The sequence below is a fragment of the Phaethon aethereus genome, assembly GCF_964289735.1.
Source record: "Phaethon aethereus genome assembly, chromosome: 11".
Classification (NCBI taxonomy): domain Eukaryota; kingdom Metazoa; phylum Chordata; class Aves; order Phaethontiformes; family Phaethontidae; genus Phaethon; species Phaethon aethereus.
This window is the reverse complement of record NC_138587.1, coordinates 752,382-769,754: the sequence shown is the minus strand read 5'-3', so window position 1 is coordinate 769,754 and position 17,373 is coordinate 752,382. Positions and strand designations below refer to the sequence as shown.

The 17,373-nt window shown below is 42.7% G+C and overlaps 1 protein-coding gene across 3 annotated transcripts in view; it reads left to right on the top strand.

Annotated features, from left to right (window-relative positions):
* IFT122 (intraflagellar transport 122) overlaps positions 1 to 17,373 on the top strand; it is a gene marked incomplete at both ends in the record, with an annotated part of 41,088 nt that overhangs the window by 12,631 nt on the left and 11,084 nt on the right. For all 3 annotated transcript variants that reach the window (XM_082004481.1, XM_082004480.1, XM_082004479.1), the window contains 4 exons: positions 1,594 to 1,734; positions 3,442 to 3,495; positions 5,783 to 5,944; positions 16,626 to 16,792. In XM_082004481.1, coding sequence (XP_081860607.1) covers positions 1,594 to 1,734; positions 3,442 to 3,495; positions 5,783 to 5,944; positions 16,626 to 16,792 — 524 coding nt within the window. The remainder of the gene's footprint in view (positions 1 to 1,593; positions 1,735 to 3,441; positions 3,496 to 5,782; positions 5,945 to 16,625; positions 16,793 to 17,373) is intronic.

Below are 17,373 nucleotides of genomic sequence, written 5' to 3'. Positions count from 1 at the left end.
GCATTTCGTAAACACCAATGTTTAAGAAGTGAAGAAGCTTTTCTGAGATTTACCCTTATTCCATTACCAAAATGATTGCACTTCACGCTTTCTTCATCATGTTTAAGTTATATTGCATGATCAATTTTATTTTTATTTGGCATTAATTAATCTAACTTCCTTTTTGCTGTTGTTGACTGTTGTTTCTAATTCTCCATTTCTACTTGCAAATGCACATAATCTAAAAGCAAAGATGAAGATACGGTGTGGGTGTTACCTCTTGTAGTTTTGCTGTAGTCTCTCTATATACCTTTTCTCGAGTTGTAATTTCATTTTTCCTATGAATACATCAAATACTTCCTTACTGTTGCTTCATTTAGATGTGTTTAGGCAATATTTAAGCTGTATATTTTAGTCTGAATGTATAGTACATGTGCAGTCTTTATATTCTAAATTTAGAGATGGCCTTCTACAAAATACTGTTTTCTGTGTTATGGGAAGCAATGAAAAAGTCTAAACGGTCCAAGAAACAAATCAAAAAAAGGAAAAAGGAAAAAAAAACACCACCACAATTCTGACTTACACACCCAAGTATGGGCAGGATTGAAACTGAGAGTCAATGAAGAAGGCAAAAGTGCCGTGTGCTTCTATCAATGAATGGCTGCTTGTGTTACAGACCCATGTCCGCTCCTCCGAGGCATTGTGCAGATCCTTAATTAGGCTTTGGGTTGTCCGGTGTCGTTGACAGCCATGAGACCAACCAGGCCTCGAACCCTCTTTGTCTGGCTTTGGCATGCTGTAGGCACCAATATGCCACAAAATTACTGTGAAGTATCACAGAGGCAGTTTTTTCAAAGGTATGATTTTGGAGGGAGGGAGTACCAAAAAGTATAGATTTTCAGATAGATTGATTAAAGCCATAGAAATCAATCTGCACACTGTCTTTGGTTGCAAACCCAGAGGTAATCTATCTGCTGTGCTCCCTGTTCATTCAAAGGGTTTGAGCCGTAGCTGCAGATCCTGAGCCTTAGTCTATCTGTGTCAGTGTGCAGTTGACAGTTCCTCCCTTTAATTCCTTTTTAGGGCAGGTCCTTGAGGTCGGTGTCTTTTGGGCTTAATAGTCTCACTTGGTAAAACAGCTTTGTCATCAGGCTTGGCACAGAAGGGCTAGTTCCTCATGATACCTCTTCATGTTGTGTTTTGAATATTTCCAGGGATGCTTCACGCTGAGCTGTTGTGCCACTTTTCCAGATACTCCCTCCTTTGCTCTGCTTCCATAGTAGTTAAAAAAAAAAAAGCTCATTGTACATAATATTTAGCATGTACAATGCTCAGAAGAATTCACATTTTTAACTAATTCCTAATATGCAAGGAACTGAAGATTTCAAGATGGATGTTTGGAATATAATTAACCCAGCTTGTCTAAAGATACAATAATAATCACCCCAGAATGTTGTTCTGTCTGTTATACAAAAAGCATACATTTACTCTCTGTGGAGCTTGTAATGGTTGTGCTTGGAATATATTTTTGTTTTCCAGTGTATATAGAGAATTTCAATAATGTATCTCAGTATTAATGCTTTCTAATACATGTTTTTCAATGGAAATCCGCAGTCTGCACCCATGTATCAATATCTGGAACGAAAAATGTTTAAAGAAGCCTATCAAATTGCGTGTTTAGGAGTAACTGATACTGACTGGAAAGAACTGGCCATGGAAGCCTTAGAAGGGCTGGAGTTTGAAACTGCTAAAAAGGTAAAGCAGATATTTACTGATTTATCAGAAAGCTTGTTTTATATATATATATTTTTATATATATTGTGTGTGCATCTCATGTATGTTTTATGGCTGGAATACAAAGTGGTGTTCCTGGTTACTCTCTTGCTTGTCTTTAGTGTATATATGTTATTCCACGTACCAAAGAAAATGTTGGTTTGTTATATACTCAGGATCTGGAGATGAGGTTTTAAACCGAAATCGAATTTATGTCTCTAGATAAATGCCATGTTCTAAATCAAAGTGTTAAATGCAAAGAAAATGGTTTCTTTCATCTGCTGGAAAATGCGTTAATGAATTTGAGGGAAGTAGAACTGGAAAGTTGTTCAACGGTGCTGCTGACCACTGGGTGGCAGCAAAGAATGCTTTAGCTGACTTGCCCCCTTCCCCAAGGCTGTGAACTTGCTCTGTTCTTCCCCAAGTATTTAATATAACCTCAGTTCGTATGTGGAGGTTTCATATTCTTTGTTATTTACACTTCTTTGAAGGCAATGGCGATGAGATGTCATAATTTTAGTAATCTTCTGTCTGGAATATCTTGGTTTTGGGAGTGGTCTGTAAATGAGGATATACTGAAGAACAGTTTTCTCTGGCATAAAATACTTCCCTATTTTCTTTCACCACCTTTTCTCAAATACGAGAGGGCAAACTGAGTTCAATGTCATGAATATTGTATGAAAGACAAAACACTCTAAAAATACACAGGCAATGGCCTGTAATGATAGGCATCTTCTAATAAACAGATTTTTTTTAAGGGGAAATTAAATGCTTTATTTTTCTTTTTTTTTTCCTGAAGTGGAAGCATCAGAATAATTCCAGTTTCATAGATGGCTTTATGCAAATAGAGACTCTTAAAAAGAAGTTTTCGGTGCCTCCTTGGAATTTTAAAGTAGTGCCCTCTTAGAATTAGAGCGGATTAATTTGAACAAAAGCAGCTTCTTGACATGAAAGGCTCTCATAGTTCTAGTCCAATCTGCTGTAAGCAGAATATTCTATGCCCTTTTTAAGCATTAGTTTGGTTAGAAGTCTTGAACATGCGGTCTAAAGAGTTAAATTTCTATTTTTTGATGCATGTCAAGAATAAGTGCTAAGCTGCTGTAGCTCACACGTGACTTTGCCACTTGAGACTTTGGGTTGCACATTTATCTCCATTTGCAAAAGATATTACACGTCTTGCAGTACTTTTATCTTATCATCTTCTTACTTCCTTTCCTCTCCCTGAGCTACTTCCATACTGAATTTTCAGAATGGTGTAAAAACTATAAGCATATGCAGTATACTTTGGCAATATGATCAATTATATGTTCTACCTTGTAATAGTTTCCTTAAATTTCCTTGTCTGTATCGTCCCCCACATCAAAATGGAAAAGCTATAAAATAGCCAGAGTGAAAGTATGTAGTATTTTAAATGGTATTTTCTATTCCTTGTAGGACTGACATAGGTACACGCATGTCCCGGCCTTTGCTGTTTATTTTCAGTGATAAGCTGCTTGGATTGTACCCTTGTCTCATTTACTGTAATGCCTTAGGGGCCCCAGTTGTAGTCAGAACCCATCATGTTAGGGACTACACAAACCTCAGCATATTTCTGTCTGTCCTGTTTGCATGAAGACAGCTTGATTTATGTGTAACAACATCCTCTTGATTTTTCTGGCTTTTCAAGTTAATTCTTTTTTCTTTCAACAGGCATTTACCAGGGTACGAGACCTTAGATATTTAGAATTGATCAGCAGCATAGAGGTAAGAGAATGTTAGTGATAGTGTATTTTCTTACATTTAGTACTATACCAAAATCAGTACTTTCTATTTCAGAGGGACTGCTGTTCAGATAGCGCTTCTGACAGTTGGAGATGTAGTGAAAAATCCCGATTAGGAGAGATGACTCATTCTAGTCATATGACTGAAACTTCACGGAAAAAAAATGGGGGTGTGGGGCAATGAGAACTTATGAAACTGTCTTCAGGAAAGCTGGAAAAATGTTCAATATTCAGTTAATAATTGGTAGAGTACTACTGTGCTAACAGAGCTTAGTACAGAATACTTCATAAATATGAGTTAATTAAGCCTTTCCTTACACCCTGGAGGTAGGTAATTACTACTATCTCCTCTTTGCAGAGCCAAAAACAGGCCCAGAGAAATAAAATTACAAGCTCAAGGTCTCATGACAAGTCTGTGGCAACTGGAAATAGTATTTAGGATTCCTTGCTTCCATACTGTGCTCTAATCACTTGTTCCTATTCTTTTCACACTTCTTGATATAATTTCACTAGACAATAACTGTCTGTCATGGGTACCTTAAAAGACGTGGTATCACTTGCCCTTCTGCAAAGACTACATGATAATGTTTAGTTTAAAGATCTGTGTTGAGATGGCATAAAGAAAATTTCTTTTTCTCATGCTAATTAGATTTACACCTTCTTTGAAAGAATACATTCCGTGTGTGTGCGCGCGCATGCACATGTACGTGTACACACCCTCCACCCCCATTTCTGCAGAGCTGTCATGGTTCTGTCAAAATGCCGGTTGGTTGCAGTTAACTTTTCTTGGTGTCTAACACGGGACAAAGTTCTGCAATAGGACACCTCCCCCCTTTTTTTTTCTTTTTTTCCTTTAAAGGGTAAACAGGTAGATGAGCACTACTACTAACCTTTCTGTTCCACATATGCTTCTCCAGATCTGCATCTATTGAGGATATTCTGGAATTGTCATGTTAGATTCTGTTTAATGAGAAAGATTCCCTTTGTAAATAGGCATAAACTTACTTTCAGACTTTTTGAAAATGCTCCTTCTGAAGTGAGGGTTCTACATCACTGCTTACACTTGCTTGTGGTGTATCGGATTCCTTTTAAGGCTTGTAAGGGTGTAACTAAGTACACGTGTGCCATTAATGTGATGGTTTTCTTTCAGTAATGACACATTTTTTTCTAATTGATGACAGCAGGAAACATAACTGCCAAATATCTATAGGTGGCAAGATTATGTGAAGTCTTTAGAAAATGGTGTAACAATTCCTCTCATTATTCTTTCAACCAAGTTTTTAAAGGGAACTTTCAACATCAGTCCAGTATCAGCCTAGTCAATAAGTGTGACCAGAACTGATGGCTGAGTCTCTTTCAGCAGTAGAGAATTGAATTTGTATGCTTGTGGAGTGCTTTTCCCCCTTTCATGCAGTTTTCTTTAAATTCAGTTCACATCTATATATTTCCATATGAGGTGGGCTAATAGTAGTAATAATTTTATCCAAAGCACAGTAGTAATTTGTTTCCAAGATATAGGATAAATATAAGCATACGCATTAAAACACACACACACGCACACATGTGCACATATGCGTGCGTGTATATGGCATTGGTCCCCTGAAGTCAGTGCACCTCAATGGGTGTGATTCACGTAAAGGGTTTCTCTGTGGCACTGCACACGCTTTGCCTCTGTGGTCCCATCCCACACAATCGGTGAGCAGTTCCAGTTAGCAGGAGACTACGTGCAGGCGCTTGGGAAGCTACTGCTGCCTACCTGAAATCATGAGCTCTCGCATGTGGGGACAGTGGCGGTGACACTGGTTTTTATTCAGAGGCAGGATAACGTACTTTTTGAATCTGCTTATTGATAGCAATTATTTTCATGTTTGTCATCCCATCTGCGCATATTGTTAATTTAGCCAAATTATATGCTAGTGAGTTCCTACAGGAGAAAATAAGGAACCCATCAGATGCCTTTTTTAAAATAGCATAGCATAATGATAGTGTGTGTTCATTTTCGTGTGTGAAATCAAGAGAAGTGATTTTTCATCACTTTTGTTTGTATAGTGACATTTAATTTTGCTCTTCCTAATTTTAATTAAGAAGGGATTTAATCCTTTAATTATAAATTCACCAGAAATATAGGAGAGGCATAATTATCATATCCCGCTACAGGTTTTTATTAACAGTTAAAATCTAAGCCTGAAAATCTAATTCTAAATGGCTATTTCTCACCTAGGTCCTGATCCTCTAGAATATTTTCTACATCTCTTTGGGTTTTTTTCCAGGAGCGGAAGAAGCATGGAGAGAACAACAATGAACTGTTCCTAGCAGATGTTTATGCCTACCAGGGAAAATTCCATGAGGCAGCAAAGTTGTACAAAAAGAGTGGACATGAAAACCTAGCTCTTGATATGTACTCTGATTTACGGATGTTTGACTATGCGAAGGTAATAGTTTGCAACTGAATATTTAAATGCAGAAATATTAATGTGCCTGTAACTGTTTTCAAAGTGTGATCCCACAGAATGATTAGATGAAGTGCAGGCTTTGAATTCCAGCTTTATGTTCTCAGTTAACTAGTTGAAGTTTGTTTGGCTTATAAGGGGAAAAATGGCTATCTTCTGTGTCTAGGTATAATGGTAGCCTTTTTCTCGGAGTCTCCTACTGAGGTAGCAGATAGTGTTTTGTCTAGTCTCAAACGTGTCCATGGAATTCATGGCTTTTCAGTGGATTTTTTTGTTGGACATCACCAAAGGTGACACTTTCATTGTGAGTATATAGTATTATCCATAGTAATTTTCCTTTTTTTAAAAACTAAAAATCTAGGGTTTATGACTGTTTCTTCCCCATTATCTCACTCAAGAGTTCCTCTTTATTTTTTTGTCTTCCAAAGATGATAATGTAATACATATGCAAAGTGGAGGTGAGTGTACCATGCATTTAATTCACTACTGTACTATAATAAAAATATTTTTCTTTTGGAGTTTGAACTTAAATAGGTATGTTAGTTCTATATTAATGTATTATAAAGTGTGTAATATACTAACCTAGTATATTTTTGTTTACTAGAGAGTTTTCTTCCAAAGATTCAATGTCTTTTTCTTTTAAATTGTTTCCATGTAGAAATAGATTGAATATGGTTTTAAAAAGTGATGGTTTTATATGTTGATAAGAAACCACCACAGAAGACTTAAAAGCCAAGTAATGCTTTCTTATCAAAATCCCTGAGAATGCATGCACTGTTTAGTCTCATCCATCACTCATCAGAGCCTTATTCTGCCCCATACAGGACAAAGACTTTACCATGACATGCATATAAACTGTTTTAGCATAGATTCCACAAATTGTGTGTATACGGAGGGGTTAAAAGATGAATTTTGGTCCATGGATGGACACTGGGTGAGAAGTAGATAGCCGAGAAGACTGCAGTGGAGGGGTTAACAGATGGAATTTTGGTCTGTGAGAAAACTGCAGTTAGCACAGGAGAAAACGGATGGCTGGGTAAGAAATAGATACTATGCTGAGAGAAAACTGCCCAAAGAGATAAGAAAGTTAATCAAGGCTAGGGGAGGATGTGGAAGACGTGCAGTAATGGAGGAATATAAAGCACAATTCACAATTTTGTTTGCCTTGTAACATTCTGCTATTGGCTTGAGCATGGTTGATATGTGACTGCTGGATTATGGTAATATGCCGCATGAACAAAGCCTATGAACCAACAGACGAGGTGGCTGTGGCACGTGCAGCACACCTGGCCAGCGGGCGCATACGCCATAGGCTCCCTGTGTTGAGAGGTGGCAACCGAGGCGTGTTCCGACACTCACTGGCCACGTGTGTCGAAACTCGTTCCTCTGCAAATGTATAAATACCGGGATTTCCCGAAGGGCAGTGGGCCGGTGTACTGCAAGGTCACAGTTGCCTCCGTGGGGACACCCATGTAAAGCTGACACCTACCAACTGCTGGGCTGAGCTCGTGGCACAGGACGATACAAGAATGTACAGATGGTCCATCTTCCTCGGGTTGGTAAGACAATTGCTTTGCAAAATACCCTTAGTGTAATGCATGTCTGTAGTTAATAAAACGCTTGCTTTTTTCCCCTTGTAGTCTGTGTATATGTGTTTACCCTTCTCGGGAATCCTCGAAAGCACCCTAAAACACTGTGCTACAGAGAGATCTTTTTCTTCCAAGAGCTTAATATAAATACTTTGGGGCTTTGCTGATGTTAAGTCTGACTTCCACTATTTTTGGCTGATGAGTCTTTGTTAGCTTCAGTGTTTTGGCTTCTCTTGAACATAAATGTAATTCATAGATGAAAATTTTCCCATAAGTCTTCGTAAGAATCTTTTAATTCTTGGCTGTAGTCATGTTTATATTTAACTAGCAGAGAGCAAAAGGTCTTGTGTCTCCTATCCTTGAGAGTAACTCCATGCAGAGGAAATTAAAGGTATTTCAGTAGCAGATGAAGGCAGCTTCTTGTGCAGGGAGTGCATGACACATGGAAAAATATGTAAAACCCCCTTGTTTGCCAGTTATTTTTCCAAGGAAAGATACAGGGGGGGTGGTGGTGGTATTGTGTTGGGGTGGTTTTTTGTTAATGCTGCCAGAATTATGCAGAGAGACCCTTACGGAATCTGATTTCTTGTGCTTGACTTTGATTAGCTCTGGCTAGAGAGTCCAGACTGGAGGCAGAGGTCAGGAAGTCTTTTGATATGTGGTCACAGGCTCGTTATCGCAGTACCAAATCACAAATTACTGACAACTCACAAAACACTCTTTATACTGTAAGAAACTGAGCTTTTGATTTTGAACTTACTTTGGTGACCTAAGCTGGAAAACACGTTGTGTCAAAGAGGTTGTTCAACTTGATCCTTTTGCTTCAGTTTTTCATATTCAGAGATTATCATGACATCTTTATAGTTATTCACTTGAACCAGGTTCAGTAGATAAAGCAAAATCCTACATGGAGCTCATGTAAGAGCTGACATAGAGATGGGATATAGTTCTGTACCTGTCGACTGGCTGCATCAGGGAAACTGCTGATTTGTGGTGGTGGAACGGATCTGTTGTGTGGGTGCATTTTGTGGGGGTGTTTTTGCTTTTTTGTTTGTTTGGGTTTTTTTTAAACCTCAGTTAGAATTTACCAGAAACACAGAGGGTAAGGTAATTTTCCACTCTCTTCTCACCTTTCAGTTTCTCCTCTGTTTTAATCTCTCGTTTGATAGATGCTGTTTTAATAGACAGTAGCCTGTTCTGTTAACACACAATTGCCCTTAATCGGTCTTATAGTGTTGAAGTACTCTTTTTTTTTTTTCTTTTCTTTTTTTTTTTTTTCCCCTCCCCCGGGCACGTGATGTCAACGGATGTGAACCATATGGTGCCAGGGCTTTGGTATTGGCAGAAGCAGCTGAACAAATTATTAAAAATATTTCCAAAATGGTCATCATCACAGCATCCAGGCTTGGTATTTGCATTCCTTGCAGAAGTCCAACCACTAGTTCAGAGTCACTCTTACCTGTGAGCAGTTGTTGTTCCATCGTTATAAAAGAACTTCTTTGATATATTTTGTCGTGGTTTAGCCCCAGCTGGCAACTAAGCACCACGCAGCTGCTCGCTCACTCCCCCTCCTGCAGTGGGACGGGGGAGAGAATTAGGAAAAAAAACCTCGTGGGTTGAGATAAACACGGTTTAATAGGACAGAAAGAAGGAGACAACAATGATAATATCAACAAAGGAATGTACAAGAACAAGTGATGCCCAATACAGCAATTGCTCACCGCCCAGTGATCGATAGCCTGTCCCCGAGCAGCAATTTCCGCCCCCCGGCCCACTCCAGTTTATGTACTGGGCCTGATGTCGTATGGTAGGGAGTATCTCTTTGGCCAGCCTGGGTCAGCTGTCCCGGCTGTGTCCCCTCCCAGCTCCCCGGGCACCCCCAGCCTGCTCGCTGGCAGGCCAGCACAAGAAGCTGGACTGTCCTTGACTGCTCAGCAACAACCCAAAACATCAGCACATTATGAACAGTTTCTCATCCCAAATCCAAAACACAGTCTCACACTAGCTGCTGTGAAGAAAACCAGCTCTATCCTGGCTGAAACCAGGACAGTATCCACCCCTTATTCCATACCATTTATGTCATGCCCGGGTCCTATACTTTTCAATACATTCCAATTATTCATTATTACTCTTCCTGTCTTTTAATATATACACACAGATATCACTTTCTTAGTTCATGGGTCATCACTTTAAAATGTCTGTGGAGTTCAGTCAGTCCATGACTCTGGGCTTCATCCATCATAGCAGTCTCTCAGGGCAGGGGAGATGGTATGTGGTGTTGGATTGTCATCTGGCACAGTCCATGTCCATGATCTGCAGGTCGAAGATGTTGGTCTGGAGGGAATTGTTGGGCGCAAGCTGCTGAAGCCAGTTCTGGTCCCATCACTGCTGCACGTTGCTTGGTTTCAGTGAAGCTCATTCTTCATCAGTCTGGGTGATTCTTACTGTAATACCATTGATATGGTAGATAGCAACCATAGTAGTGACATACTGTATTGTGTAACAATTAACATAATACAATTCAAATCATTGACTATTTTCACCCAAAATCAAGTCTTCTTGAGGTACACATCGGACTTCCCCATCCTTCCGCATTACCCACCAAGTGCACCCAGGTCCCTGGGCAAAGGCAATCCCACGAGCGGGTTTGCCTTTGCCTGAGGCAGGAGTAACCCAGACTGTCTTCCCCAGCATATTTCTCACATGCACCACAGGGACTTTATCCCCTTCTACAGTACGTAGAAGTTTTGATTGGGCAGGGCCGGCTCTATTAGTAGAACCCCTAGTGTTGACTAACCAGGTGGCTTTTGCCAATGTTTGAATGTCCTGTCACCCATTGCTCCCAGTGTAGTCTTTAACAGTCCATTGTATCGTTCAATTTTTCCGGAAGCTGGTGCATGATAGGGGATGTGATACACCCACTCAATGCCGTGCTCTTTGGCCCAGGTGTCTATGAGGTTGTTTCGGAAATGAGTCCCATTGTCTGACCCAATTCTTTCGGGGGTGCCATGTCGCCATAAGACTTGCTTTTCAAGGCCCAGGATAGTGTTCCGGGCGGTGGCGTGGGGCATAGGGTATGTTTCCAGCCATCCGGTGGTTGCTTCCACCATGGTAAGCACATAGCGCTTGCCTTGGCGAGTTTGTGGAAGTGTGATGTAGTCAATCTGCCAGGCCTCCCCATATTTATATTTCAACCATCGTCCTTCATACCAGAGGGGCTTTAACCGCTTGGCTTGTTTGATCGCAGCACACGTCTCACATTCATGGATAACCTGTGCAATAGCATCCATGATCAGGTCCACACCTCGATCCCAAGCCCATCTATATGTTGCATCTCTTCCCTGATGGCCTGAGGTGTCATGGGCCCACCGAGCTATAAATAATTCACCCTTATGTTGCCAGTCCAGATCCACCTGAGCCACTTCAATCTTAGCAGCCTGATCCACCTGATGGTTGTTTTGATGTTCTTCGGTGGCCCGACTCTTGGGTACGTGAGCATCTACATGGCGTACTTTTATGACCAGATTCTCTAGTCGGGCAGCAATATCTTGCCACAATTCAGCAGCCCAGATGGGCTTGCCTCTGCGTTGCCAGTTGCTCTGCTTCCATTGCTGTAGCCACCCCCACAGAGCATTTGCCACCATCCATGAGTCAGTATAGAGATAGAGTATTGGCCATTTTTCTCGTTCAGCAATATCTAAAGCCAGCTGGATGGCTTTCACCTCTGCAAACTGACTTGATTCACCTTGTCCTTCAGCAACTTCTGCAACTCGTCATATAGGGCTCCATACAGCAGCTTTCCACCTTCGATGTTTGCCTACAATACGACAGGACCCATCAGTAAACAGGGCATACTGCCTTTCGTTCTCTGGCAGTTCATTATATGGTGGAGCCTCTTCAGCACGCACCACTTCCTCTTCTGGTGATACTCCAAAATCTTTGCCTTCTGGCCAGTCCATGATCACTTCCAAGATTCCCGGGCGATTAAGGTTTCCTATTTGAGCCCGCTGTGTAATAAGCGCGACCCACTTACTCCACGTAGCATCAGTCGCATGATGTGTAGAGGGGACCCTCCCTTTGAACATCCAGCCCAGCACCGGCAGTCGGGATGCCAGGAGGAGCTGTGCTTCAGTACCAACCACTTCTGAGGCAGCTCGGACTCCTTCATATGCTGCCAATATCTCCTTTTCAGTTGGGAGTATAGCGGGACTCAGATCCCCTATATCCTCGACTCCAAAACCCTAGAGGTCGACCTCGAGTCTCTCCTGGTGCCTTCTGCCAGAGACTCCAGGTAGGGCCATTCTCCCTGGCTGCCGTGTAGAGCACATTTTTAACATCTTGTCCTGCCCGGACTGGCCCAAGGGCTAGAGCATGAACTATCTCCTGTTTGATTTGTTCGAAGGCTTGTCGTTGCTCAGGGCCCCATTTAAAATCGTTCTTCTTCCAGGTCACTTGATAAAGAGGGCTTACAATCAGACTGTAATTTGGAATATGCATTCTCCAGAAACTCACAATGCCCAGAAATGCTTGTGTTTCTTTTTTGCTAGTTGGTGGAGACATAGCTGTTATTTTGTTGATCACATCCGTTGGGATCTGTCGACATCCATCTTGCCATTTTATTCCTAAAAACTGGATCTCTTGTGCAGGTCCTTTGACCTTACTTTGGTTTATAGCAAAACCAGCTTTCAGAAGGACTTGAATTATTTTCTTCCCTTTCTCGAAAACTTCTTCTGCTGTGTTGCCCCATACGATGATGTCGTCAATGTATTGCAGATGCTCTGGAGCTTCACCCTGTTCCAGTGCAGTTTGTATCAGCCCATGGCAAATGGTAGGGCTGTGTTTCCACCCCTGGGGAAGTCGATTCCAGGTGTATTGGACACCCCTCCAAGTGAAAGCAAACTGTGGCCTGCACTCTGCCGCCAAAGGGATTGAGAAAAACGCGTTAGCAATATCAATGGTGGCATACCGCTTGGCTGCCTTTGACTCCAGTTCATATTGAAGTTCTAGCATGTCCGGCACGACAGTGCTCAGTGGTGGCGTGACTTCATTCAGGCCACGATAGTCTACTGTCAGTCTCCACTCTCCATTAGACTTTCGCACTGGCCATATGGGGCTGTTAAAGGGTGAGCGAGTCTTGCTGATCACTCCTTGGCTCTCCAGCCGACGAATCAGCTCATGGATGGGGATCAGGGAGTCTCTGTTGGTGCGATATTGCCGCCGGTGCACTGTTGTGGTAGCGATCGGCACCTGTTGTTCTTTGTCCCTGAGCAACCCCACCACAGAAGGGTCCTCTGAGAGACCAGGCAAGGTGGACAGCTGTTTAATTTCTTCCGTCTCCAAGGCAGCTATACCAAAAGCCCACCGGTACCCTTTTGGGTCCTTGAAATACCCTCTGCTGAGGTAGTCTATGTCCAGGATGCACGGAGCCTCTGGGCCAGTCACAATGGGGTGCTTCTGCCACTCCTTCCCAGTTAGGCTCACTTCGGCCTCCAGCACAGTCAGCTGTTGGGATCCCCCTGTCACTCCGGAAATACAGATGGGTTCTGCCCCATATGGCTTGATGGCATCAGGGTACATTGTGCACCGGTGCCCACTAAAGCCTTATATTCCTGCCAGGCCATCTAATCCACACAGTCCAATAAACTCGGTTGTCCCTCTCCTCCACCTGGCTGGAGGCAGGGCCGCTCTAGTCCTGGTCATAGTACTCGTTACCCACTTCTTGTAAATATGAATCAGAAGTCACTTCAAGAGGATCAGAGGTGAGATCAGCTCTTCTTTCTGGGAAACTGCCCACTGGAAAGTGGAGCGACGATTTTTCTGGAGGAACCTGGGCCCCCTTTTGTAATTGTCTTTCCTTGCAGCTTGCGTACTTGTGCCTCTAGGGTCGAGGTAGGTTTTCCATCCCACCTCCTCATGTCCTCTCCGTAGTCACGCAATTGAAACCACAGGGTGGCTCGCGGTGTGTATCCTCTATATCTTCTCTCTTGAACAGAAGAGCGCTTACTCCTAATGGCTGAGACACTGGTCCGTACGGGTGGAGGGTAGGGCATATCCTCTTTGAATTGCTGGAACTCCCAGAACAGTTTCTCTACAGCAGAGATGCAGGCCCGTAGGGAGGAAGAGAGACTTTCTTCGTATTGCCGGAGTTGGCCAGCCAATTCATCCACTGTTGGTCTCTCTCCATCTTTCCAGGCCATTACTGCTAATGAGTTGGCATATGATGATGGTGCACTCCGTACAAACTTCCGCCACATAGGTCGCGTGCAATTGACTTCATCTGGGTCTTTGGATGATTGTCCATTGTCCAAGTCACCATAAATCACTTCCAGCACAGCTAGCTCCCTCAGGTACTGGATACCTTTCTCCATGGTGGTCCACTTGCCTGGGTGACATAGAACATCTTCCTTGAAGGGATACGTTTCCTTCACACCCGACAGGAGTCGTCTCCAGAGGCTGAGGACTCGTGCACCTTTTCCAATTGCTTTGTCAATGCCCCCTTCTCTAGAAAGGGATCCCAGCTGCTTGGCTTCCCTACCCTCTAATTCCAGGCTACTGGCCCCGTTATCCCAGCATCGGAGCAGCCAGGTGACAATGTGCTCACCTGGACGACGGCTGAAATCCTTTCGCATATCTCGCAATTCACTCGGGGATAGAGATCGGGTAGTTACCGTCTCTTTTATGAGTTCTTCCTCTTCCTCCTCTTCAAGTGATGACTCGCTTTCTTCCCTCTTCCGTGCTTGTGATGGCCCTGCTTCAGAGCACTCTGCCTCCTCACTCTCTTCCTCTGCCTCCTTACTAAACGAGCTGACTTCCGCTTCCAAGATTTCTTTTGTATAGGGGCAACTGATACCGAGATGGGCTGGTTCTCTGGTTCAGCTGCAACAGTCTGAGTAGCTACAGTGCCCGCCGTGGGGGTTGGAGTAGTCACAGTGCCTGCCACATTGCCATCAGACCCAGAGAGCCTCTCTCCCCTTTGCACAGTGTTAAATAGAGCTCGGTGGGCATGGGCCAGGCCCCAGCACATGGCAATGATTTGTGTCTCCTTGGAACTGCCAGGCTGACAGCATACTTCTTCCAGATATTCTGCCAGTTTATCAGGATTCTGCACTTGTTCAGGAGTGAAGTTCCAAAACACCAGAGGTGCCCACTGCCCCAGGCATTTGCCCATGCTGTTCCACACACCCTGCCATTCATAACTATCCAGCCTTGGGGCAGATCTCCGGGTGATATTCTTAAATTGCTTATTAACCTTAGACAAAACCGAAACAATGTTCCCCAGAAGTAGCAATAGAGGTATTATAACTACCCAAGGGTGTTCAAAATACTGAAAAATTATTGTGATGAAGGAGGAAATGTTATGATAGAGGGTAGCAAAGGTACCATTCTGCATTTCCTCCATAAAAAACCTTTCAGAGGCAGAAGTATAATTGCTAATCATCTCCACAAGACAGTAGCCAAAATACAGTAACGGCTTTAGTACGGAGCTCAGATGATACCACATTAAGCTCAAGGTCAGTGCTCTAAAAACAAAACTCACAGGTGAGACATTACTAATCATTGCAGAGTACAGCAGCCCGCAGAAACCAACACCGATCCTTAACATGTACAGCAAAGACGAGAGCATGATGCAAATCAAATAAACTGATATTGTGACCTGCAACCGTTATTATCTCAAGCCTCGTGCCCCACGTTGGGCGCCAAAAAGGACTGTCGTGGTTTAGCCCCAGCTGGCAACTAAGCACCACGCAGCCGCTCGCTCACTTCCCCTCCCGCAGTGGGACGGGGGAGAGAATTAGGAAAAAAAACCCTCGTGGGTTGAGATAAACACGGTTTAATAGGACAAAAAGAAAGAAGGAGACAACAATGATAATATCAACAAAGGAATGTACAAGAAAAGTGATGCCCAATACAGCAATTGCTCACCACCCCGTGATCGACAGCCCGTCCCCGAGCAGCAATTTCTGCCCCCCGGCCCACTCCAGTTTATGTACTGGGCCTGACGTCGTATGGTAGGGAATATCTCTTTGGCCAGTCTGGGTCCCGGCTGTGTCCCCTCCCAACTCCCCGGGCACCCCCAGCCTGCTTGCTGGCAGGCCAGCACAAGAAGCTGGACTGTCCTTGACTGCTCAGCAGCAACCCAAAACATCAGCACATTATCAACAGTTTCTCATCCCAAATCCAAAACACAGTCTCACACTAGCTGCTGTGAAGAAAACCAGCTCTATCCTGGCTGAAACCAGGACATATTGTAATATAATTATCAAGTGTCTTTGCAGAAAACAAAATTTCAGCCTTTAGTTGATTTGTGGCTGGGCATCCTGATGCTAATGTATGATTAAGTGGGTATACTATTCTTAACTAAGCATGGGTTGGTGCTGGGTCATCTTTAAGAAAGAAATCGTACCATCTTGGCTTGCAAAAGAAAATCCGAAACTTGGAATTGATCTATTAGTTTTGAGATTAGTACTGTTTTGTTTTGGAAAGGCATGCCCCATCCTGGAAACATTCAAGGTCAGATTGGATGGGGCGCTGAGCAACCTGATCTAGTTGAAGATGTCCCTGCTCACTGCAGGGGGGTTGGACTAGATGACATTTAAAGGTCCCTTCCAAGCCAAAGATTCTATGATTCTATGACATGTTCCTGAAAAGCATGCAGAAATCTTAAGTTGTATGCACGTACACAGGCTCAACAGAGAACAAACTTTGAAAGAAATCAAGTGGGGACATACTCATTACCCCTGAGGCATCCTTATCGTCACTCTCCTGGCCCTCTCAGAATCTCCCACTTCTTTTTTTCTTTGTTTTCCTTAATGGAAAACTATCTAAATGGGAGTCTTGCCACTGTTTCCTACCAAATATTGTGCCATGATGATTAGTTGCTGAAGGCCGGATCAGTTCATGTTGCTCTGTATGCAGTATTTCTTTTCTTAGGAGGCATAACGATATTCATTTAAAAAGCCTTGTATTTTAGATGTATTTATGTTTAATACATGTTTAAACGTATTTTAGAATTTCAGCTGTAACAATGTTTGTCACCAGAAGATAATGCAAACTTTTGTATTGCACTGTTTCAGGATTTTCTGGGATCTGGAGACCCCAAAGACACAAAGATGCTAATAAAAAAACAAGCGGATTGGGCCAAGAATATCAATGAACCAAAAGCGGCAGTGGAGATGTACCTCTCTGCAGGCGAGCACATGAAGGCCATAGAAATCAGTGGGGACCATGGCTGGGTTGATATGTAGGTTTTAGTTCCATCTTGGAGATAATATATATTTAAACCTTGACTGAGTTGTTATCAATTCTGCATAAGTTCCAAATAAGACAAAATTTGTTTGATATGTGCCTTTGTTTATATCAAATTGACTTATTTGAAGCACATATACAATTAAAAATAAAGTTACATATGTTTAGAAGGTAGGGACATAAATATGTTACAAAAGCAAATGCATTACATCCTTAAAGAATATGAATGGTTTCATCTTAGTATGAGACTGTCTTCTAAAATACGCACGCCTTAAGCTTTTCAGAGTAATCATCACAGCAGTGCATATATGTGATAGCCTATTTCTGTTGTTTTAAGCTGTTAAAGATAATCATCTAGTGGGTGGAGAAGACAACTGGAGTACAGAATCCCTAGAAATTCTGGGGCTACTCCTGTCACCAGTCAAATTCTCCTTGATTTGCAATAGGTGACACTTTAGGTCATTTGCTGAATAGCCATAAGATCCTGGACAGGTCACTCAGCCTTCCCTTGCCTCAGTTTTCCTATGTGGCAACGGGGATGATGTTTATTCATGAGTCTTTAGGTCAGGGTTGAGG